The 26,770-nt window shown below is 41.3% G+C and overlaps 1 protein-coding gene across 1 annotated transcript in view; it reads left to right on the plus strand.

Moving 5' to 3' along the window:
- PCLO (piccolo presynaptic cytomatrix protein) overlaps positions 1-26,770 on the plus strand; it is a 544,942-nt gene that overhangs the window by 405,915 nt on the left and 112,257 nt on the right. Inside the window, exons 11-13 of the mRNA XM_050937044.1 lie at positions 22,495-22,603; positions 23,244-23,311; positions 24,067-24,278. Coding sequence (XP_050793001.1) covers positions 22,495-22,603; positions 23,244-23,311; positions 24,067-24,278 — 389 coding nt within the window. The remainder of the gene's footprint in view (positions 1-22,494; positions 22,604-23,243; positions 23,312-24,066; positions 24,279-26,770) is intronic.

Genomic DNA, 26,770 nt, shown 5'->3' on the forward strand with positions numbered 1-26,770 from the left:
CCTTGTCGCTCTCATTATATTTTTGTTATTTTTATTTTCAAAGGAGTGTGAGGGGACATGAAAAAGGCATGTTCAGCAAGAAATAAAGTAGTGAGTGTTCTAGGAGGCATAGAAAATGATAGTCCCTTTGTACATGGCTAGCCCAAGGGTTGTAATCTCTTGAATCTCTTCCAATTTCCTGTAACATCGTGATATAAAATGGCAGTAAGTATGAATGTATCACCATTGCTTGGGAAACATTCTGGGAATCCGCCTCATTAAAAGGACACAAGAGTACTGAAAGCGGCTGTAGATTCACCAAAGGCCGGGCATGTCTAACAATGCTTTATTGAAGTAATGATATAAAGATTGGATGGAATAATCCTGTATATATAATTTACCAAAACTTAAAGCAGCTTTTCCTACATTTCACTAACAAAAAAGTCTTATCTAACTTCAAAAGGTCAGCAAGAATAACGTGTGGGGTGAGATACCTGCATAATAAAGACTGGCTTGATGATAAAAACCAAAGGGTGAGCTCCTTGACCTTGCTGCTTTGTGTGCCAGATTTATCTTACTTGCTCTGTTCTTGCTTTCCCTGGTATTCCTTGGGCATATCCAGGGCAGGAAGGAGTGTGACTGGAACATGCTCCACTCTCCTGAATTTGGATGGTGGAATTGTCCACAGTAGGCAAAAATTGGAACAGCTGGGACACTGATGAGAGACTAGTGGTGTGAACAAACTGGCCCCAGAAAGGTGGTGGAAAGCAATAATATCCACATATAGAGAGTGTCTCTGCTGCTTGTTGGAATCTACTTGCACTGTAGAATTAGATTTGTAGTATTTATCATCCCAAGTGACAGTTATATTTAGCAACATTGACCAATCATCTAAGTGTGTAGCAAGTTTGTTTATTTCTTCATTACTACGTAATATGCTGAACAGAAAGGCATGAAATTAACCTTTAAAATGATACAGTAAAAGGAAATGAGTATTGAAGGTGATATTAATCTGTGCATCAGCATCTAGCTTGCTAAATTAGTCATGTCATAGAGTGAATGAAATGAGTCAGTCCAATGGCTTCATATCCTTCATATATTTGCTGATCATATTGTTAAGTGGAAATAAGGATTTTTTGGGTCTAACTATAGGAAAAGTCCATGTCATGCTTACTGGTGATATTGCCTGAATCTGGGGCTGCAGGGACTGATTGGGACTAGTAGCTAGACTGGGATGGCTGTGAAAAGAGAGATTGCAAGAATGAAAAGGCTCTATGGACTCAGAAAACGTCTCAGGGAGACACTTTCATGATTGATGCTAATAGGACAGTTGTTCAGGTGAATCCGTTTTGTTCTTAGACAATATAAAAGGAAGAAAAGAGGATTTTTCTCCCATTTCATTTAATCTCTGATTCTTGCAAGCAGCCTGCTAGTTCCATTGAAGTGGTGGCTCTAGCTTTGATATTGTAGAGGCTGTGTGATCAGTTACAAAGCAGGGGACCCCTCTAATTAGAACAGAAAAAGCTGCAAAGACTTAACTTCATTGGGACTGCCAAATCCCACCCCAATGAGCTATCCAGGGAGGTAAATTGCTTCTCTAATCCTGAGTGCTTACAACCTGCCTTAGAGCTGAACACCAAGTTATGTGAAGAACTCTCATCCTACTTCACCAAAAAGATCATGCACGTTCAGGAAACCTTCTCAAACAGCATGGATCAACTCTGCTCCACCTGCACTCAGCAACCGACCAATCAACAGCCCACCTGCATTCCCAGAAGTCAATACTTAGTAAGAAGTTCTGAACACTTTGACCCAAGACTTGTGAATTGACACATGCCTTTCCTGGCTTGTGAAAGAGAATCATGAACTGGTGCCACCCCTGACCAAAGTAACCAACATCTCATTCAGAGAGACTCTTCCTTTCTTCCTTCAGACACGCAACAGTCTGATCTACACTGAAGAAAACCCCCTGGATACTTCAGCCTTAGTCAACTTCACCAGGTGTCAAACCTGTCATTCCTAAGCAAGCTCATAGAGAAGCTAGCCAAAGGCCAACCACAAGCTCATCTAACTGAAGCCAACATTCTAGAACCAGCACAATCTGGATTTAGAATAGGTCATGGAATGGAAACAGCTTTGGTGGCACTTATGGATGATCTCCACCTGTCAGTGGGTAGAGAACAGACATTCGTTCTCATCTTCCTGGACCTCTCCTTAGCATTTGACCCTGTGGACCATGAGATACGGCTCTCTCACCTAAAAGAAGTAGCAGGAGTCCAGGGTAGTGCACTAAAATGGTTTGAGCCCTTCTGAAGGGACACACCGAAAGCGTAGTGATGAGAAACTGCATCTCTTTTGTAATATTACAAATATTAAAATCATGCCTAAGGTTACTCCTCCACCATTAGACCCCTTGCATGTGGGGATCCCCAAGGCTCAGTTGTCTTTCTGATCTTTTTCCACATCTACCTGCAACCACGAGGTGAACTGATCAGATGACATGAACTCAAGTGCCAATGATATGCAAATGAGACACAGCTCTACCTGTCTTTCACCACATTCAACCACAGCAGTACCACGAAGACGGCCCTGAGCTTGGGTGAGATTACCTCATGGATGAAGAACAGAGCAACGCAGAGGTGATGCTGGTGGGCAGAGAGAAGAATGTTAAGAAGTTTTTAGCCACAGTGCTGTCTCCTTTAACTGAAGGCACAATTGGTCAGTTCTGTTTGTAGTCTTGGCGTGTTCTTGAATTCCTCACTGATGCTGAGTTCTCCTGTCAGTGGCCATACATAATGCTTTCTACCATCTCCAGCTGGCTAGGAGACTCCATCCCATCCTGTGGACAACAATAAACAAAACCAGAAATAACCCAACACCACCCTACCTAACCTAACCTCAGTTATTCATGCCTTCTTCACCTCTCGGCTGGTCTACTGCAATGAGCTGTACTTGGAGATGAAACGTTCAGCACCTAGGAAACTCCATACAGACTACCATGAGCACAGCACAGGTGTCCTCTGCTCTCTATACCGGCTTCCCCTGAATTTCTAATCAAATTTATGATTTTGGTCCTTATCTTCAACGCACTCCATGGCCTGGGCCCAGGATACCAAAAACACTAAAGCTCCAGGATGAAGATTGTGGTCAACAATGTTGGTCCTTTAGCACAATTGAACTCTGAACAGTAAGAGTAAAAGCTCGGGAGACAGAACCTTCTCTGGGGTGGTCAAGGACTATAACAAACCTCACTACTTTCTGCTCCAAGTGCAAGGCACATTTCTTTGACCTTCCCTTCTCTAATATAAACATGCAGCAACAGGTATATTTAACAACAATAAACAAAACCAAAAATAACCCAACACCATCCTGCTGAAACAAAAGCCTTCATTCCACGTACTTTTTTTTTCTGGGAAGAGGATGAGAGAACAAATAACACATTACAGATGTGTAATTATGTTCCTTAATGCACTGCTATTAAAAGGTGCTCAGATACTATGATGATGAATGTTTTATAAATGCCTATATAGAATCGAATAGGAAATCAAAGAAAATACTTCACAGTAATCTTAGGGGAAGACAAGGCTCTACAGGAAGAACCATGCAAACACTCAGATACCACATCAATGAGTGCTGTGTAAAAATGCAGACAAATGAACAGAAACAATAGATGGACAGATATGATGAAAAGAGGCAATGGATACAACAGACAAAAAAACAGATGTTCAGGCACTGAAATATGTCTACCCATATGAATGCATGGCAATGATGTCTCTTGATCTGGTGCCATTCACTACCATTTCTAGAAGTGCTGTCTCTGAATGGAGATAATTTTAGAAAGAACCTGACAGCACTAGCAGATCAGGATATACAATTCCCTTAACCCTTTGTATTGTAGAAAATTTTGGTGCCACCTAGTGGAGTAGAATAATAGACAAAGCACATATTAAATTCAGTATGTATATACAGCAGAATCCCGTTTATCTGATCTAATTGGACTGAGGCCAGATCCGATAATCGAAAATTCGGATAATCTGGATAATGGGAAAGTGCGAGGCTGCAGCACCATCTTGTGGCCACAGAAGAGATTTCCTGCTTCTTAATCTGTGTGCGCAGATTACTCGGTTAATATGGAGAGCTGGATAATGGAGGATCGGATAAATAGGGTTTTACTGTACTTGTTTAAAAAAGCTAACGGCACGTTATCCATGTTTGTTTCAAGTAATGTAATTAAGCATTTCTAAATGGTTGTGCTTAATTATATGGTTAAGGATAATAATTATTCGTTATATTTCAGGAATATTTACTACTGACTAAAGTAATCCCCTCCAGCATTAAAAAAGAATGGAGGGCACATGTTAGCAAAACTAGGAGAGGATAGAATCATCTCTGAACATGCTGGTTTAAATTTAACTATTCCAATCATATGTAACTGATAGAATAATTGGGCCCCACTGCTCTGAAGTCTTTGTAAATTATGCTTAACCAGACACTGTTTCAAAGTGAGACAGATCCAGTCTACTCAAGTAGGGGCTTAGTGTTGAAGCGATCCTGGTATAACTGTACCGATTCCTAGTGGAGACACAGCTTTTATGAGCGAAAGAGTTCTTTTGCCAGCATGGCTTGTACCAGTCCCCTGAATGACATTAGCAATACCAGCAAAAGGACTTTTTTGCCAATATAACTGCATCTACACTAAGTTCTTTTCCTGGTATTAAAATGTTGTAAAGAATTACACCCCTAACCCTAATTATTATAGTGGTAAAAGTTCCTAGAATAGACCTGGCCATACACAAAGCACTGGATACTGCACTCAGCAGGACAGGTACTCAAGCCGCCAGCTAAAACAGAGTAAGCACATACTCCCTATTTGTAAAACTGGCGCTGAATTCAATGTGAGCTTGATGATGACTGTTAGTCTGTAAAGAAGCATGTGCAAACTACTGGCTTTTGTGAAATGGTATGAGTGTAAATGAAGACAGAATCCGTGACAAACTGAATTTATATTTTTTCAGGATGCACTGTACACCCAGCTTTCTTCCATTGCCCATGAGGAGATGAGTTTTGGGTAGAACTCCAGAGACTGTGTGTGGTGGGGTTGGTTAATATCTGTTCTTTTTATGTTGTCATTGAGTTATTTGAATTAACTGGGAGAATTGACTGGTCTGTTCAATTAGTGTGTTTTTAAAAACATTGTCAAGGGCACCCATTGCATCTATTATTATAGTTAGTAAAAATCCAAATAAATCTGTCTCTTTATTTTTAGAGATAATTATTTGGGTGATAGATGATAGATAATTTAGTAATTTCCAAATTAGGAATTACCAAAACTCATTTTCTCTTTAGAGAGTGTAATGTCATTTACAATATTATTCTTTTATTATCTTCAGTATATTTTTGGAAGTTTATAGTCTCTGTTGGCATTTCTTTCTGCTGTTCTATATCCTACACACCACCGTTGCCATTTACATCTTCTGTCGCTATTTTATTAATGATTCACAGCACTGCTGAAATTCTGTTCAATCCTGTGTTATTAATGTTTTTGTTGCTTAAACTTTCTCTAGAGGATAGAAAATGTAACATTTTCATTTTAGTTAAATACAATTTGTTACCTCAGCTGCTTTTGAATGAAAAAGGATTAGGTTAGTGGTTTTATGTAAGGAGCAATTTAGGCCTGATTATTTCACTTTCTTACAGATCCTGACTTTCATCTCTCCTGAGTAGAGACACTGAACCGTGCTAAATCATGCAGTAGCTGAGAGATGTGGTCAAATGCCCCTGGCAATTCGTTTGAGAGAGAATCAGTCTGGTTTCCCCTTGTGACCCAAAATTCACATTTGAGCTTGAATCTACAAAGCTGAAATATTGGTCCAATGCTTTCAAATTTGGGAGCTTAAACGTTAACCACCAAAATCCATACTGAGGCACATAAGCAAATGGACTGATTTTCAGAGATGCTAAGTATGTGTAACACCCAGTGAAAGCAATGGGAGCGGCAGATCCTCTGAAACTCAGGCCACAGTTTAGGTGACTATCTGTGGACTTAGTGTCTAATGATAAGCACCCATGTGTGAAAATGTAGGAGTTGTCTTTGGACCTGATCTGTTGTCCATTATGTCAAGGGCAAGGCTTCAGTTGAATTCAGCAGGCACTGGAGCAGGCCATTAAATCAGGCTTGTTCCTCCTTTTCCAGGGCTGCATTTACAAAAGAACTGGGGCACTCTTGTAGGGTCTTCTCGTTCTCAGTGTATTTTCAGGCTTTTGCTAGGCAACCTTTTACTCTAGAGCTTAGGATGCTATGAATTGTATTTCCCGAGCTGCAAGTATCAGATAGACAGTGTGCAGATGCCACTAGACACTTGTTTTATATCTGCCTCCTTCCTAGTGTACATACAGTCAGTACAATATGTTGTTGTAAGGCATCATATAGAAACACAGGGACTTGCAGATAAGAGATGATCTGTTTTGGTGAAGATAAGAAGAAATAGAAGTTGCTGCTAATTAATATGCTTGCCAACGCTAACATGAATTCACCCTTATCTTTATGGATTAAGAAAAATAAAATAACATGGCTTGCCAAAGACAGTAAGTAAACAGAATAAATTAAGTGTGATTGATCATTCTGGCATGTTTATCCGCAGTTCCAATGTACTGTCTAATGTTTCTTATTCTATTTAAAAAAAAGCAAAATAACATTACATTTATCTTTTATATCCCCTGAGTACCAGCAGCTTCAAGTGATTTGCTGTTAAAATCATTATTCAGTGCCCTGAGGACATTCATGTTTATGCCAAAAAGGTGACTCTCTAGTCTCTTGGGAATATTGGGACGCAAACATTTAAATTGAAATTTGACACAAAGAGATTTAAAAAAGGGGTGACCAGCGTGGGATAGTCAGAGGTGAAAACACTGAAGTTACCATTTTGGTAGTTGAACCCTTCACCTATCCCCACCCCATTTGTCTGTTTTGTCCACCTGTCACATTGTGTCTGATGTGAAGATCATAAACCCTCTGAGGCAAGGCTAGTCTTCTTGGTTAGTTGTCTGTACAGTGCCTAGCACAATGGGGCCCTGAATCCTAGGTGCTATCATAACATAAATAAAAACAGATCATGATTTTTAAATTGCAGTTATTGAGAGTACACATCCAAATCAGGTAGGTGCACACACCCTGGATAGTTACAGTCACTTGTATGTGCCTGATTTGTTGCTACAGCTGCAGTAATTGCACATCCAAATTAAGATAGAGAGGGATAGCTCAGTGGTTTGAGCATTAGCTTGCTCAACCCAGAGTTGTGAGTTCAATCCTTGAGAGGGCCGTTAAGGGATCTGGGGCAAAAATCTGGTCCTGCTTTGAGCAGGGAGTTGGATTAGATGACCTCCTGAGGTCCCTTCCAAACCTAATATTGCATGATTCTGGCAGAAAATGAACAAACCATGGACCTAATCCTGCAGTATTTCCTCACATGATTATGTCTTACCCATGCAGATAGCTACATAATGTTATATTGAACTGTTTGCAAGAAAATGTACTCGTTGCTTGAGCAAGGATTGCAGCATCAGATTCGTATAAATCTTGCTTGATAAAATTTTGACTAAAGTAGCATGTGATGTGTACAAAAGTATATATGAGAAGGGTAAATATCAGAGTGGGGGTGGGGGGTTACATTTTTAAGGTGGTACATACAAGCAAAACACCAAGTAAGGAATGAAATTTTGAAAAAGAAAACTTAGGCTGAATATCACAAAAAAATCCATATGGTAAAATCCATATGGTTAGATCAATTAGCCATTCGCATTACAGACTATCACTCAGACCTGATGCCCTCTGTTTTTTTGTTTTTACTCATGTTGAAATATACTCTGCAATATGTATGACAACGAATGATCCTCTGCACCTGTTAGCCCTCAAATTAAACTCAACATATCGTTAATAGAAAGCTACCAGATTCACGTGGGCATTAGTTCATGAAGTACAATTACTATGGAGGTACTTCCTGTGCCCCACACAAGGATTTGGTTCTGGAATGGGGCATTCCTAACAGTTTTGTTCACTGATCTTGCTCAATTCCGCACTTGGCTCTTAGAAACTTAGACCCACACATCCCTCCAGAAGACATTTAACCAGCACCAGGCACCTCTGTAGGTTTAGCGCTTGTCTACGTTACAAAATTAAGTCATCTTAAGTTAAGTCAATATACAGCCACCGCAGTACTTAAAATGGTGGTTCACGTCCACATTTGCTCCTTCTGTTGCTGTGCACTTCCTCACCAGGAGCATTTCCACCCATTGAAGGTGGGACATTGTGGGACACCAACGGCTGAAGCCCAGGAGCCCTGGGGCTGATAGTCTCAGCTGTCAACCCCACATGGGGCTCACAGCTTGCCCTTTCCTCCTCACTGCTGACAGCCACTCCGGCACTGAAGGCCCAATCAGTCAGCTGGGCTTGGGCTCAGAACTGGGTGCCCTTCTCATCCCGGTGCCGACAGCCCATGTTGTCAGTGCCGTGGTGGAGGGGGACCCCCAACTGTGAGCCCGCACCCAGCTGACCACTTGGGCTGTCAATACAGGGATGTGAGGGAGAGCTCCAGTTGCCAGCCCTGCAAGAGGCTGACAGCCAACAGATAATGTAGGTGATGCAGAGTCTACATGGACCCTGCGTCATCCTAACGACATCGACATAAGCACTATGCCTCTCATGGAGGTGGAGTTATTATATTGGTGTAGTGGGGGACTTATTTTGGCAGAAGCAACATTCTAGTGTAGACAGTGACATAATTAGGTCGATGTAAGCTGCCTTGCAGCGACCTAACTCTGTGGTGTAGGCCAGGCCTTAGTAACCTGAGCCTCTCTCACTTACAGCCTTTAGTGATGGAGTGCCTCTCTCTCCAACTCACAGAGGGCCATGGGGCTAAAATGCTAACACTCCCAGAGGAGGGAGGAATGACAGCTGGAGCCCCATGCTGGGGACTGACAGCCCGAGCCCCACCGCCACGAGGAGGGCACCACCATGGGGGCGGGGAGAAGGCACAGCCCAAACTCCATCCTTGGCTGCAGCCCCGGGGAGGAGCACAGCCACAGAGTAGGGTTGCACAGCTCCAGCTCCAACACCGGCTGCAGTCACTGACTGCTGAACCCACAGAAGTCATGGAGGTCCAGTAAAGTCATGGTAAACAGTAAAGTGACTTCTGTGACTAAATTGTGTCCTTACCAGTTGTTAGTCATTGCACATTTGTTAGAGTCAATACTAGAAGACCCAGTTGTCTCTGAGTTTGCTGAGTAAAAGGCTGATAACCTCCCAGAGCAACACTGTGGACAGAAGGACGCTGTGGATGCAATCCTTGGATGCATTCACCAGGGAATCTCAAGTAGGAACAGTCAGATTATTTTCCCTCTGTATTTGACATTGGTGTGACTGCTACTGGAGTGCTGAGTCCAGTTTTGGTGCTCACAATTCAAGAACGAGTTTGATAAATTGGAAGGGATTCAGAGAAGAATCAGAAGTAGAAAACAAGCTCACTGTTTAGTTTTATAAAGAGAAGGGTAAGGGGTGACTTGGTTACGGTCTACAAGTACCTACATTGGGAACAAATATTTGATATTGGGCTCTTTGATCAAGCACAGAAAAGCAGAACATGATCCAAAGGCTAGAAGCTGAAGCTAGACAAATTCAGACAGGAGAGGGTATATATTTGTAGTTGTGAGGGTAATTAACCATGGGAACCATTTACCGAGACCGTGGTGGTTTCTTACTTTCCGGCAATTTTTAAATCAACCTTGGATGTTTTTCTAAAAGATGTGCTCTAAGAGTTATTTTAGGGAAATGCTATGGCTTGTATTATACAGAAGGTCAGACTCAATGATCACAACAGTCACTTCTGGCCTTGGCATCTATGAGACGCAGTATATACAAATTTTCAACTGGAATGTGGTCTGTTAGGGGCCTTAACCAGGGAGCAGAGCTGCTGTAGCTTGAGAATCAGGGAGCTTTGTGTTGGAGCTCTCTGTCTCCTGCAGTGAGTGAATCTTGGCACAAGAGAGAATGAGGCCTTCAGCATCTCAACCACCAGACTAGTCAAGTATGACCAGTAGGCCTCTGGGCCTGCTTGCAAATGATCTGTATGTAATTCTAATGGTTTTTGTATAGAAGTGGTAGCAGACTAGTAAATCCATGATTTGTAGGTATATCATAACAGAAACATTTTGTTCATAGCTTTCTCTTTAAGCCAGTGCATTTTAATTTGAATGCAGAGAGATCTGCTTATTGTCCTATTTATATTAGCAGTAACATGATGTTTTACACCGGCCTTGAATAGCATATTTTATTTAATAATTTATATTCTCAGGTAGGATACTCAGCTAACTGAGTGCCAGATCCTTCTATAAGAAACATACATAAACTTTCTCAAAAGCTGTATGCCTCTGTTAGCATGGCCCCTCTGGTGCTTAAAACATCTTTTACAGATGTCACGGGAGCAAATTCTGCTCTCAGTTGCAATTAATGGAAGTTGAAATCAATGAGAATAGCATCTATGTAAATGAAACCAGATTTTGGCCTTAAGAATGGAAATGGAAAACAAAATTAAAACTTGAACTCTGAAAGCACTGATATTGATAGCCGCAGAGTGTAAAAATTGATATAACCAACTCAGATTCATCTTTCCAGTGCCATCTGCCCCTGAAGCCAATGGGTCTATGCCAGAGATAAGTTGAGTATTATGTGTCTGTATCTCATTATGGGGACACAGTATAAAGGAGGCAAATTGCCACTCTTGATTTTTTTTTGCACATCTCTGGGTATGGTGACCTTGAGCTCAGAAGATTCTGCTAGTCCACCACACACATACTAGTAAATGAGAAATCTTTTACTGCTGCCACAAAGATGATGTACTAGTTTCCAATGTGGATTTTGTCTATGAGCACATCCTAATTTTATAATGTTTGGATTTTAAATTAAATTAGAATACTCAACAGAGAGCTTATTCCTCCAGAGCTTTCTGAAATGTATATCCTATTTTTCAAACGGCATTCCAAGCAACCGAGCAAATCCTCTCCAAGCTACTCTTTGTGTGAACAGTATGCTATTTTCTTTTGTTTCTGATGCACCAAAGTGGGAGCATTGAGACCCTGAATGGCGTTAATTACAGTGTGTCACAGCCATTTGGTCAACATGTCATAAATGATCATTCTTTTTCCAGTATTTTTTTATCCAATATATTATTTGTTGAGGAGGGATGGTGAGGAAAGAAATACAAACTACTTATCTTGATATGATCATTTTCACAAGGAGAAATTTTAATAGTCATCCAGATAACTCAGATGACCCCAAAATTTAAAATCAGCTTCTATTACACTGCAGAATAGTCAGAAAGAATCATAGGCCCAGCCTACCCTCAGCTGTGGCCAGTCAACCCACAGCATGCCTCAGGAGGGTGGGTGTAAGGTTGGCCTTTACAATCCACCAATCCTGGGCCAGCTTTATACCACACCACACCCATGGCCTAATTTAGAAAAGCTTAACGGTCCTAAGTCTGGTCTGAGTCACAACAGCTGCCAAAAGCCCCAAGTGACCAGAGCTTAAGGAAGTCCCAGACATACCCCCTTTCTTCAGCTGTGCTTACTATGCTGGTAACAATCAGTGCTGCAAGGGCTGCTACAATTCTGAACCATCAGAGGCAGGGCCGGCTCCAGGTATGAGCTTATCAAGCAGGTGCTTGAGGCAGCAACTCTGGAGCCGGGTGGCACTTTCAGGTATTCGGCGGCAATTCAGCAGAGGGTCCCTCACTCCCACTCGGAGCGAAGGACCTCCCGCTGAATTGCCACAGATGGCGATCGCGGCTTTATTTTTTTTTTTTTGGTGGTGGCTGGTTGGGGTGGCAAAACCCCTGGAGCCGGCCCTGATCAGAGGATTCCCCTTACATTAGGTTGACCCTCCCTTGACTAACTTATGCCATCTCTAGGGCTGCTTCACATTGGTGAAGCAGTGCAAAGTGGTCATTTTGCAGGGCTGGATCCAGTGCAGTCATTCTACCATGCAGAACAGATTGTCCATTTTTACCAACCGTGAGCGCTGTCATTACATTAATTATTATAATAATGGAAAACGTTCAGCCTAGGCAAGAGTGATGAATGGGTGTGGAAGTGAAGGTGTCTACAGCAAATGAGTTTTGTGTGATTCATGCCCAGTAGTAGAGGGAAGCACATTAACACATTGACTTTCATCAGCTATTTTTAACTATGGAACATTCCCACCAAGAACTTTTAGAATTAAAGAAAAATAACTAGAAAAAATAGACCATAAAATAATCTAGTGGTGAATAGCTGCCGAAATTTGACAATGCCATTTTTCATCATTCAGAGTGCATGCCATGATATAAGATTACCTTTAACTTATAGAGTACTTTCTGAGCTTCGCAAAGTACCTTTTACAAATGTTAATCCTTATAGCATCCCCATGAGGTAGGTAAATATTACTGTCCTCATTTTATTGATCAGCAACCTCTGTCACAGACAGTCTGATTATCCACTGACTTATGCAGTGATTGACACCTGTGCAAAAGAGGCCAGATCACAATGCTAATACACATGCAGGTGTCAAAGATGGCACAAGGTGGATAAATAAAGTCGAGAAGGTTGATGGAGCTTGGGTAAGGGGCCAGTAGCAGCCTATAGCAGGACCAAGACTAGAAGTTCCAATCTTGTCCCTCAAGTGCCAGCCCATCTTTCCTCTTCTTTCCTTATAAAAGCAATTAATCAAAACAATGACTGCTCATTCTTTTTAAAGGAAATTCATAACTCTGTATATTCTGATTTAAAAAAATACTTCTAACACTCAATGCCACGACAGACACCAAAAATCTCAACATTTTCCTACTTGGCCCCCTCTCTTCCTTTCACTCACTCTTTCACTCCCTACCTACCATAGTCAGCCACCTATAAGAAGCTTCTTGGGGAAAATAGCAAACTTAGCCCTCTTCTAAGTGCTTCTGTATGAAGCAAAGGAATCGAAATAACTGATATCCGCATCTGTGGGTGGGGAACAGAGTAACCATGTTCTACAAGCATTTACTGTCCCAGCACAGGACTGGCTGAGAACTGACCAGTCATGGAGATCAAATTGCACAGGTGCTGGGACTAGGGGTGCTGGGAGTGCTGCTGCACCCCCTGGCTTGAAGTGGTTACCAGCATATACAGGGTTTACAGTTTGGTTCAATGGCTCTCAGCACCCCCACAATACAAATTGTTCCAGAGCCCCTGTGAAACTGTGTTAGCCCTAGAAGAGGAGGCTCTTGTATGTCTAGGGTGTGGCATACTAAAGGGTCAGTGCAAGGATGTATGTGCTAGTGAAGATTTTGCTGTAATGGTTCTGCAGATAAACAGACTACATCAGTTTTCAGGAGCTGAAGTCCAATAGTCTCACTGGCACTGAGTTCAGTGAGTTCACTTCAAAGAACAAAAGTGGTCATGTGTTTGATGATCCATCGCAGGGTGTCTTCTCTGAAAAATTTCTGAGAATGATAGCAAAGAACCTGCCTCCCTAAGTAAATAGAACTACATGTGTAGGCAGGAAAATACCCACACATGAATAATATCATCAGGCTGAGAGTGGCAAACCTCGTGGGAGATCTTTACATCTAGAAACTGATCTTACTTACTAACTAAATCAGATCTAAAACTCTTTGCTTCTGATCTTATTCAAGAGCTCTTTTAAAAAGTGACAGATTTTAGTTAAAGCCTCACTCCCGAAAGAAATTAACTACAATTCTACCATAAATATTAAGGTGTTTTTTTTAATAAAAAAGATTTTAGGCAATTCCAGTATGAATAAGACTAATGACTGTGTTTCTCAAAGCCCATTTCCTCCAACATGCAATAGAGCCATTATACAGTCATCAAATAAATAAATTTTAACAACATTGTGGGCCACATTCTGTCCACTTGATGCTGGGATAAATCAGTAGTTTGAGCATTGGCCTGCTAAACCCAGGGTTGTGAGTTCAATCCTTGAGGGCACCACTTACAGATCTGGAGCAAAAATTGGTCCTGCTAGTGAAGGCAGGGAGTTGGACTTGATGACCCTTCAAGGTCCCTTCCAGTTCTGGAAGATTGGTATATCTCCAGTTATTATTAAGAGTAACTCCACTGAAGTCCATGGAGTGTAAAACTTGGGTTAGTGAAAAGAGAACCAGGATCTATGGAGTGGTTTGTAACATTTACCCACTGGCCCATGTTGGGGGTAGTGCATAGCTGCACTGCCTCCTGAGGAACATTCCCTCCCTACCACTAATGGGATGGTGCGGTCTGTTGCTTTAATCCTTGTAGCCAACTGTACTGACCAGTGTGAAGGAGGTGTCATACCTCTCAGATATCCTTCCTTTTGAGGGACATCACTCATTTTAGCTCAAAAGAAAGCTACAAATGTGACATCCCCTAACTTTCATTATTGACCACCTGAATCAGGGTGGCTTTCCCCTGTAAGTGTCATGGTGTCCGGGGCCAACCAGCCCATTTCACAGTCAGCTGGAAAGGGAAAAAATGATTATAAAAGCCGACAAGTGGCTAGGTTGAGATGGAGCTGCAGGATGAAAATAGACTCCTGCAGTAGGCCCTGAAGCAGGGGGACTGAAAGGCAGGGTCTGTCCTCTCTTCAGCACTGAGAGAGGCAAGGGGGAAAAGCCTAGAAATGTAGCTGATGGTGGGAAGAGGAACTACTCTTTGTTTTGATTTGAAGAATAAAAGTGCCCTGAAAGAGACTTGAGCATGGCAGTGAGTCCTTCCTGGGCTAGGCAAACAGGACAGCAGCTCACAGTTGATGGTGAAAGTAGGCAGGCAATTGACTGAGAAACTGAGGCAGCCCAAAGCCAGACTGGGTAATTGGTCCAGTTATACCCAACAGCTCAATAATTCTTTTATTGTGCAAGTTGTCAAGCACTCTGACGCTGCCCAGCAAAACATTTAAGCATGTGTTTAAGTGCTTTGCTGTATCAAGGCCAAAAAGTTCAGCATTCTGCAGGATCAAGCCCTAAAATCACTGTTTAAAAATGGGCTCAGGGGCTTTTTGTGCAATCTTTCTTTCCCGTAACTCCAGTCTGCCTATGGTCCTGCCGCTCATTAGGTAGGATTTCATAATGACATTCAGACCAGCATTGAAATTTTATGTTATACATTTTGTTAGTTGACATGCTAAGGGTTATTCATTGGGATGTCTACTCACAGTTAGCTATAGCCACAGTTACAGATGATTCCTTTATCGAAGAGTATGAGTCTAAAGTTATAGTTATCCATTTTAAGCCTTTTGGGCTGAATAGAAATTTTCTGTTAAATTTTAGTCGATTGTGTGTGCCCTGATTCAGGACACAACAAATGTTTGGTTAACCCTATGTTTTTAAGATGGGTGGAAGACAAAAAGCTAGACAGAAATTTTCAAAGGGGATTTAGACTCTCAAGTTCCATTAAAAACAGTATTGGCCAATTTTAGATAGCTTTGGAAAACTCAACCCCTAGAAGATTAAAAACATTTTTATTAATATTTCTCCTCTTACTTCTAGAAACACAAAAGCAAGTTGAGGGCATACACGCACATGAGCTCAAGTGAATCAGTCACAAGTACATAGTCATGTCAAAATAGACCAATTTAAATGATTCATAGAGTTGCACCTCCAAGCTCTTCAAGAATATTGCAATACTATTCAGACACTTTTACGATAGCCTTGCTCCAGGCTCTTTGAGAACTAGAGCTACAGTGGAGCTATAAAATATCAGCCCTGAATAGTAAATTTCATATGTTACGGTACACACAGTTTTACAGCATTTTTGTGGATTAATTCAAAAGAAACATATAACAAATGGAACCATTTCCGATTAGTGCCTGTCCATTTATACACATTGAACATCGGTGGTGAGTCATGCTTTGACCTTTGTGGCAGTGTTGAAGCAGGGAAAATATTGGCTTGTAGGAGATGGCACATGACTGAACAGGCTGGCAGTGCCCGTGTACTCCATGCTGTTACAACGTGGGTCCTTTCCTCTGATATTTGGCCTGCATAGAAGGCTTATGAGTTTTCAATAGCTAATGGTTATTGGGCTTTGGCCTTTTGCTCAGGAAGTAGCAGATCATATTCTTAGCATTGAAGATGCCAGGTTCCAAGCAGGATTGGTTACACTGTCACCCCATATTTGGAACTAGGATTCAGCCTAGTGTCTGCACAGTGCTGGAGCCTTTGCCAGATGGGGAAGTTGTGGTGATGGAAAAGAAAGTGTAACATCCTCAGCAGTGGAGGATCCACCAACACCAACCAAAAAGTGAGTGATGCTAGCAGGGAAGGAGGTATGGCCTGGATGACCAGGGTATTTGCCAGTTCAGTCTCCATCAGTAGAGCTACCCTTAAACCCTGGCCATAACTTAAAGCTGCTCACTCTTTGTAGTAAATCTCAAGGGGGGATGCAGAGATATCACCTCCTGCCTTTTATCAAATTAGATTTCACCTGGGGTGCAGCAGTCAAGGAAGACATACAGAGGTATAATTTACCCCTCTGAATAACTGGCCTCCGCATGTTGATGAACATAAGGGCAAATCTTTTTCTAAATTCTACTGGTCTGGAGGGAACCCCAGCATTGGAATCATTGTATTTCCAGAATACCAGGCTGGGGACAAGATCTGGGAAGCTGTGCAGGGGATATGCACCCCAGTGTGATGTGGAGCGTAGTCCCATAGGGGTTCCTTATGCATCAGCATACCAGAGGTGCATGGTGGCAGAAGTGAGTTAGGCCAATGCACTGGCCAGCACAGCTGAGTCAGCATGCCAGGGGTATCTTTACTAGATATCGGGCTGGCACAGATTACCTCCCCCCAAAGGATGAGGAAATCAGGATACACATTATGACACTAAGTATCACAATCTGGTTCCTTGTCTACTCCTTGGCAGCACCACTGCACATTGCCTCTTGCTTAGGGTTTGTGGGAAAGTCACAATTTAGTGATGGAGGGATGGTGTATGGAGGTAGCACAGTCTAATGGATAGACCCACTGGGACCAATATACTTAGCCTTTTGTAAGGTACTTGACTTGGTATTGCACAAATTTTGTTTACAAAATTAGAACAATATTAAATTAATATCGCACACATTAAATGGATTAATAACTGGATAACTGATAAGTCTCAAAGTGTAACTACAAATAAGGTATTATTTTTGGGCAAGTCCATTTTTATTGGGGTACCACAGAGTTCTGTTTTTGACCCAATGTTATTTAACATTTTTATCAATGTAGAAAAACATTAGATCTTCCCTGATAAAGGTTTGCAGAGGATACATAAATGAAGAAGTGGTAAATAATGACGAGGAAAGGACACTGGTTCGGAGTGATCTGGATCGGTTGGTAAACTGGGCAAAAGCAAACAATAAACATTTTAATATGGCTAAAAGTAAATGCATACATCTGGGAACAAAGAATGTAGGCCATACTTACAGGATAGGGACTCTATGCTTGGAAGCAGTGGCTATGAAAAAGACTTGGGGTCATGGTGGATAATCAGCTAAATATGAGCTCTCAATGTGACTCTCTGGCCAAAAGAGCTAATGTGAGCCTGGGATGCATTATCAGGGGAATCTTGCATGGGAGTTGAGAGGTTATTCTACCTCTGTATTTTTTTCACTGATGTGACCCTGCTGGAATACTGTGCCCAGTTCTGGTGTCCACAATTCCAGAAGGATGTTGATAAGTTGGAGAGGGTTAAGAGAAGAGCCACGAGAATGATTAAAGGATTAGAAAACATGCCTTACTTTGATAGACTCATGGAACTCAATTTATTTATCTTAACAAAGAGTAGGTTAAGGGGTGACTTGGTGGCCATTCATAAGTACCTATGTGGGAAACAAATATTTAATAATGGACATTTCAGTCTAGCACAGAAACATGTAACATGGCTGGAAGTTGAAGCTGGACAAATTCAGACTGGAAATAAAATGTAAATTTTTAACAGTGAGCGCAATTAACCATTGGAACAAATTACCAAGGGTTGTGGTGGATTCTCCATCACTGACAATTTTTAAATCAAGATTGGATGTTTTTCTAAAATATCTGCTCTAGAAATTATTTTGGGGATGCTGTATGGCCTGTGTTGTACAGGAGGTCAGATTAGATGATCATAATGGTCCCTTATGATCTTAGAATTTATGAATCTATGAAATCTTTATTGCTGGGTGAACTTGGGCACATCACTTCACCTTGCTGTGCCTCAGTTTTCCCATCTATGTAATGGGGATGATAGTGCTGACCTCCTTTGAAAAGTGCTTTGAGATCTATGGATGAAATGTGCTATATAAGAGCTAGGTGTATATATCCCAGTGCCCATCTGAGACACACTATGGAGTGGGTTGGCTTCATAATGTTCAGCCTAGGGCCCAAAGATTTTAACTCTTCTGTTGTCCTTTGAATGGAAGAAAAGGATGCACTTTGTTCTCACATAAAAGTATTGCAAACATGAACTTCTGAGAGGAAAGTCCTTCCTGAGCTTGTTTCTGAGGGTTTGAAATGCACAGAATTAAATGATATTTTTGCATCTATTCTCTGTGCATTTTAAAATATAATTGTTTGTTGCATAATGATTGTACCTGAAGCATATTAGACATTTGATATCAAAATCTCATTTAAATAAAAAAAGATGTATCTGGCAGCAGTTAATGTTTCAAACACCTTTTTAGATAAAAGGAGAAGTAGTTGTTTAGCTTAGATCTAGATCAAAGCTGTTTGAGGTGGTTTGCTGAGGTTTGATATTTTTGAAAAATAAGTGGTCAAACCCAGGTCTTTCTTGGCATGAATTTAGTATTGGAATCATAGCCCTGAAGAGAGAAACCTGTGGTTGTTAAGAAAATAGATATATATCTTGATCTGACAGATTTCAGCAGGCTTTGGATCGAGGCCATAGTGTGGGAGACACTGGCAGTGCAAGCTACCACATTTTCTTGCATCCAGTGCCTGTGAACCGTGTTTGATGTTCACACTTTTTAGGGGTTTTGGGAAACAAAGTTGACATGGGCGGAAACTGCGGCTGGATACCGACTATGGTTGAGGAGTCATTTAATCCTCATCAATCTCATTAATATTATTATTTATTATTATTTGCATTTAGGAAGCTACATTAGCTCGAAAGGTATTCGATAGTACCAGTTTCTTAAGGGAAAGGGGTAATAGTTAGAACATAATTAAGAGAGTAGAAACCAGTCAGATAAACATTTTCCTAGCCAAAAACATTCTTCTGAGTCACGGTGCCATATCCTGGTCTCCTTAAAATCAATGGCAGAATTCTCATTGACTAAAATTAGACCAGGTTTGCCACACCTAAAGGCAGTAGGTGGCCCAGTTGGGATACTGATATACTGACAGACACGTACCAAGCACAAGATACATCTGCCATATTAAGGTAGAATTGGTCGTGGTGGGCTGCAGGGCTCCTCTTGCCAATCCTCTAAGCTGGAGCAACTTGCTATATCATTTTCTGGTGAGTAGCACTTGGTGGTGAATCACATACATGGTGTTTTCTCCAGCATGCTAGGCGGACGTCATTTGTTAGTAAATGTCGTGCATCGTAACAGGATGCCACCCATCTTCCCAAACATCCAACACCTTCATCTTCCCTTTTATCTCTTTGCTGCTATATGGAAGTGTTTGGTTTTAGCTCTTTGCACTGTATTTAATTAATCAATGTACTATCACAGCAAGGCACTGTGTGTTCTTCCTTTCAAAAATATCATACAGCCAGAGGTTCGCTTGTAAATAGAAATAACCCTAGCCCCCTCCCCTCCAGAAACCCCAATAAACCAGTGTGTATGCCACTGTCCACTTACACTGCAGTAAATCAGGAGTTGCTACAATCACTCCAATCAGAATTACTGTTGATATACTTCAGGGTAAGTAAGATTAGAATCAGACTCAATAAATCTACATCCTAAACAGCAAAACAATTATTTGTGATTCTTCAAAAGTCAGATCATCTTCTCGAACAATGATTTGTAAACTGAGGGCTTGTCTACATCAGAAAGTTGCAGCGCTGGTGAGGGAGTTACAGCGCTGCAACTTAGGAGGTGTACACATCTGCAGGGCACCACCAGCGCTGCAACTCCCTGTTTGCAGCGCTGGCCATACTCCCGTTTTGTCTCGGGTGTAGAGGATCCAGCGCTGGTGATCCAGCGCTGGTAATCAAATATAGACACTTACCAGCGCTTTTCTTGACCTCCGTGGAATAAGCAGGTATCCCAGCATACCTGAGGAAGCCTCTGGTAATCAAGCTGGTCTCCTTCCCGGTTTGCTCTCGCGTTCCCCGAACCCCGAGCAAGCAGGTCTCCTTCCCTGCGGTTTGCTGGGTGGTTCCGGGAACGCGAGAGCAAACCGGGAAAGGAGACCAGCTTCGCCGCGGTTTGCTCTCGCGTTCCCCGAACCCCGAGCAAGCAGGTCTCCTTCCCTGCGGTTTGCTGGGTGGTTCCGGGAACGCGAGAGCAAACCGCGGCGAAGCTGGTCTCCTTTCCCGGGTTTGCTCTCGCGTTCCCCGAACCACCCAGCAAACCGCAGGGAAGGAGACCTGCTTGTTCGGGGGTTCGGGGAACGAGAGAGCAAACCGGGAAAGGAGACCAGCTTCGCCGCGGTTTGCTCTCGCGTTCCCCGAACCTCCCTTGAAGCCGCCCAACAGCGCTGCAGTGTGGCCACATCTAACACCACTTGCAGCGCTGGTTGCTGTAAGTGTGGCCACTCTGCAGCGCTGGCCCTATACAGCTGTACTAATACAGCTTTAACAACCAGCGCTGCAAAATTTTAGATGTAGACATGGCCGAAAAGGGGTTTAATTTTAAAGAAAGGTGAATCTATTTTGGTAAGTCTATTAAAAATGTGCTTCACTGCCTTCTGAGCATCACTTCATATTCATTCCTCACATTGTTTGTATTTTCATTGCAGTGACACTAAATGACACTAAAATTTCTTGCTGACAAATGCATGACAAAATATGATAGTTCATATTCTAATGGTATCCTGGGGAAATGTGACACAATGGAGTGTGATAGCCTACATCTTTTCTCACTCTTTCAGCACTGTATAAATTCATTCCTTCTCCTCCAAAAGCAATTAACAGTATATTTTATTTAATCTTTTCCTTTGATTATGAGTTTGTCACTGTGTTTTACTTTATTATTTTTCCCCATTTGTTGAATACAACAGCTCAGGATTCTCAAAATAGCCATAAGACCCATGTGATGACTCAATTTTATCTGTGTAAGTGGCAACAAGCCAAATGATTGTGGTTTTCTTGCTGTGAAAATGATGTGGTTTTAAGATTTTTACTCATTGATTTTAGTGTGACATTAAGTATTCTGGAACTTGATCTGTTAAGAATCTTTTCCTTCCTTGAAACCCATACTCTGGTGAGAAGTTGACCTAATCGGGGTTACTCATGTGAGTGACTACTCACCAGTGTAAATGCAGAGTTCGCAATCTGGCCCTAATTGGAGAGCTGGCTACTGCTCTATGCTCTGAGCTCACCTGTTTAACTCAATGGTATGTTCAGTGTAAACATTCTGAGCTAAAAAGCTCGTTGTAACCAAATAAGACTTCTCATTTGATTAGGTTATGGGCTTCAAATAATTAACTGGGGGTGCTTGATCCTCCATAGTGCTTACTACTGTAAATTGAATGGGTCAGCTCATGGCATTACACTCCATAGTAAGTCTTTATAGGATCAGGCCTTAGGATAATTAGAACAGACACATATAATAATGCATACATTTAGGACAGAATATTGTTCACCACAGACTCAGATTTCCTCCACCCCAGATAGTGAGTTACTTATCTTTCCCCCATGCACACGCATCATCACCCTCCTTCTGGTGAAAGATGGGTAAGCAGAATTCATGCCTGAACTTGTAAATTTCCAAGACAATTTATCAAGGCTGGTTTCAGATGTTTTGAGTTAGATCTTCACTTGGTGTAAATTGGCCTAACTTCATTGATATGGTCCTCTCTTATTTTATTTTTTTAATGACAGAATACAAACAATGGCCCAGCATTTACATATCTCATCCACAAAGTTAGGCCATTTCTTACCATATTTCTTACCACAGACAGTAGCTGTTTGCCAGCAAGCTGGGAATGTCAGCTTAGCCTAATTCACAGATGTTAGTTCACCAGGAAATGTCTGATGCATAGAATGGTGATTTCTTTAATACATTGGCCAGTGTGCATGTATTTTGATGTTCTAAAAATCTTTCACTATCATGCAACCCAGACAAAGCATTTTATGCAATGTGCATGAGCAGCCAGAAGGGCATTCAGCTGCCAACTTAGTCAGATAGGTGAGCTGATGGCATCCCAACGTTCATTAATCTTATCAGTGTGCAGTGAAAGGTGTTTGGTAATGTAATGTACCAAAGACCATGTAAAACAGAGTTTCTGAATGTCACAAATCATGCACTTTAAAGGTTGGGTAACTAGCAACAGTATTTCACCCTATGCTGTTTTGCTATCCTAGGAATGCAGGTGTTGGAATGGAATGGCATCCCCTTGACTGCAAGAACTTACGAAGAGGTCCAGAGTATCATTAGTCAACAGAGTGGGGAAGCAGAAATATGTGTAAGACTGTGAGTTTTTCCCCATCTTTCTGTTTCCATTTTTTTTGGCTTTTCATGGCTTTTTTTGATTTACAGTTGTTAAGGTGGAACCTTTGCTAGCCTTGAGGATTTTTACCTGTATAAATAACTAGAAAAAGGGTTCAGTGTTGCTTTTGGAGGTTTATTTGTTCCATAATAAATCATTAAAAATAAAACAAAGGGATGAGTTAAAAGAGATTTTAGCTAATTATGTTTTTATCCATAATGATGTCTCCCTTTCTAGGACAAATTCTCCTCTCATTACACAGGTACAACCCCATTGAATTCAATGGGGTTGTCCAGTGTAAGGAGATAGGAATTTAGTCTTCCCATGACTTCTGTTGAAACGTGTTATACTAGGATGGACGCTGTAACTCATCTAAACACCATGAGAAATGTATGTATTTTAATATAACCTTACATTCAATCCATTAAAGATTTCACCTTAAAAGAATCATTTTTCTCAGCACATTTGACTTTAACGGCATTGCAAGTTTGTATCAGCTAAGAAGGGGCCATGCTTGGAAGCTGCTTTCTGTCATTAATCACGTCTCATTTATTGACTTAATAAAATAACGAGGTTATAAGGAAAGAGTTTCTTTTGTCTCAGGCTTCTCATTGCTTTCTTTAGGGACCTCAACATGCTCTCAGATTCTGAGAATCCCCAGCATTTGGAACTGCATGACCCAGTAAAGGCTGGTAGGTGAAAGCAGATTGCTTTCAAATGTATGGACTGGATGGCCATAAGCACCACAGCTGAAAATTATAAATGATATAGGCAAAGCTTTGTTTGCATTTTAAGCACATAGCAGAAACTCATGAAATGTCTGGTATGTGACTTTAGTTCCTAAATTGCTTAAAAAGAAAAGTTCTCTGCTCTGATTATCTCATGAAGTCTTCCATTCCAGACTTTGGAGTCTCTTTCATGCTCATATCCTTTCTTAGTCCTTTTTCTTTTTGAATGAATTTGCTCAGCTGTGACTTGAATTTATTACTCAGTCATTGAAACAAAAGATTTTGGATGAACTCTTGTCATACAGGTTCTTAACAAAACTAGAAGAGTTCTAGAAGCTATAGACATGGGGCCAGGACATCAGCTGGTGATTTACACCAGCTGAAGACCTGGCTAATTATCAGCCGAGGATCTGGCCAATCATCTCTAACCTTACTGTAACAAAAGTGAACTTCCCTTGTTGGTTAAAGAAGATTCCTCCTAAAGGGTTATGCGGTAGCTGGGGTTTGATGACTTGGTGTTGAGTGGGTGGAGAAGGGGACCTGTTGTTTTCAAGTACTTTTTGCACTGAAATTTGGAGTCAAATCTTCAATTAGTGGAAATAAAAGCAGGCAATCTGACAACTTTGTTTATTTATTTAGTGTGTCGACTCACTGCTGGAATAGCCAGAGGACTGAATGGTTTAGCAATTATCAATGTAAAGCTTTTTACCTTAATCCAGTAGACAAGGCGAAGTCCCCAGGGGTTGATCCTAAGCAGCTGGCTGCGGAGCTCCAAAAGGTTTCCCTGCAGCAGTCCCCTTTGGTTGCTTCCTCAGCAGTGGAGAAGGGATCTCATGTCCATTCCGGCACTCCTTCTGCCAGCTCCAGTGCTGTTCCCAGTCCCGGCCAGCCTGGTTCACCCTCAGTGAGCAAAAAACGACACAGCAGCAAGGTAAGATGCTTCCACTTATGATACACTTCTCAGTGTCCAGTAAAATGTGGACACAAGAAGTGAGTAATTATCTACCTACATGACCTCTCCACTGTAGCAACAGAGGGACTCTCACATGTAAATAAATTTACCCTCATGACAGAGAAGAATGTTATTGTTCCTATTTTATAGGTTTGGAACTGAGGTACAAAGATGATGTGACTTACCCAAGATCACGAAGGAAGTCTATGGCAAAGCCAGGAATTGAACCAAGATATCTTTAGTCCAATTTGAGTGCTTTAGCGAAAGGATTGTGTTGGTCATCCTTCCTCTGGTCTTTCATGTGCATCCTGTCTACTCTGTGGTGAAATACCAGCTTTAGTGAAGCCAGAACTCCCATTGACTCATTTGGTATGTCTACACTGCAATCAAAAACTCGTGGTTGGCCCGTGCAAGCTGACTTGGGCTCACAGGGCTTGGGCTAAAGGCTGTTTAACTTCAGTGTAGATGTTCAGGCTTGGGCTGGGACGTGGGCTCGAAGATCCTGCAAGATGGGCGAGGTGCAGCCTGAGTTGAATGTCTACACTGCAGTTGAACTGCCCCTTGGCCTGAGCCCTGCAAGCCTGAGTCATCTTGCAGGGGCCAACTACAGGTATCTAACTGCAGTGTAGACGTACCCACTGGAGTCAGGACTTCACCCAGAAAAACACAGGGTGAGACTACCTATGCCGTGCACAGTGCTGAGGCAAATACTGATATTATAAAGAATAAATAATCATAGTGGCAGTACTGATAAGATTTGCTTTGAGTGCCAGGAAGAGAGTAAACAACCACCTTAACATCAAGCTCTGCCTTTCTCACTAAACAACAATATGAGTTAGTTATTAACTGTACCCTCTGATCTTCTTTGTCAAATATTGTCCATTTCTCAGCTGAACTGCTTTATGCCTGTGGTACCAAACACATATTTAAAAGGCATTAGCAATATTTTTCATATGGGAAGTTGGGGGGAAAAGGGCTATAAAGTTATGCATCACTTCTCTACATTTTCATCAAAAGATTTGTTGCCTGCAATAGAAATCAATGTTGCAAAGATCGCACTCCTTGTGCAATTTTGTAAGGAAGAGCGCTTAAATCTTTTCTAAAGGAAGCTATTAGGATAGTGAAAAGCTGAACATTAAGGAGAGTTCGAAATGTGAAAGTAATGCACTTCCTATCTACTTAATTATCTATATTTAGAACTCTGTATAGGATTTTATAAGGTTTCCCATTATTTTTATCATTATTTATTTATTTACTTGTACTGTGGTAGCACCTAGGAACACCAGGCATGAGGCAGGACCCCATTATGCTAGGTGCTGTACAAACACAGAAGAAGATGCTTCCTTCCCCAATCTAAGTCAATCATTGTGGATCTAAGTACCTTCTGTGAGAGGTGAACACAAGAATCTCAGACATAATCAGTATTTTTTAGCGAGTTGCTGTGGGAAAGCTGCATCAGTGAAATAGGTTATGCTTTTAATGATGCCCCTTTATGTTTTATGTGAGATCCACAGTCTTGGTACAGATCCTGAGAAAATTGTGCGTCTTTTAGTTGAAAGCTTTCCTCTATTTGTTATCCACTTTAGTTTGAGTGTAAATTATTGTCCTTAAGGGAAGAGGAATAAATATAGTAGGAGGTCAAATTTTTACTGAGGGCCTGGCCAGAAATCCCATAGATGGGTTAAACATAGGCTAGTTCATGCCAATAAGGTACATATTAAACACATAATGTTTCACAGGGGAAAAGCAATCCAATATGCATTATTGCTTTATAAATGTACTTTAAAATTAAGTAAAATGGATCTTGGCATTCAAATTAAGAAGATTAAGTAATTAAAAACCTCTCTTTTTCTGTAAATCATATCAAAAGTATATATTCCCTATATAATAATCATTCCTATCACTGGCATATCATGGCTTCTGTTTCTTAATCTACAGAACATGTTCATAACTGTACTGAGATGTTAAATCACAGTATTATAACTTAGTCAATTTGGAGCTCCCTTCTGCTTTTGATTTACGACATTGGCAGTCAGACTACAATCTTGATCCATCACATTTGCAAAAGTTTCATGATGGCCTAAATGTTTCAAAGTGCCTAGGTGTTCCTTTTGGTGGTAGATAAAATCTTCTGCTTAAAGGTTTTTGTATAGCACATTTGATGTACTTCAAAAATGATGTAGGAGTCTCTTTGATATCCTGTAATGCAGATTCCCTCACATTTAATACTTTGTCCCATTACCATAGAGAGTGATAGAGAATAACATCAGAGCCTGGCATTACAAGAGCTCCCCATCACAATAATGACAATCTTCCCTAGGAAGTGTGACAGCATTACAAAGCACCAGTTCTTCTATGGAAAAAGAATTTGAATGATGATGCAGAGAAGGGAGTTAGCATTTTGAGCCATGAATGGGTTATGTCCTGTATAAGTCTCCTTTTTTTCCTAAACTGATGCATGATCATGTTGC

Source organism: Gopherus flavomarginatus, chromosome 1 (assembly GCF_025201925.1).
Source record: "Gopherus flavomarginatus isolate rGopFla2 chromosome 1, rGopFla2.mat.asm, whole genome shotgun sequence".
In the NCBI taxonomy this organism is placed as follows: Eukaryota; Metazoa; Chordata; order Testudines; family Testudinidae; genus Gopherus; species Gopherus flavomarginatus.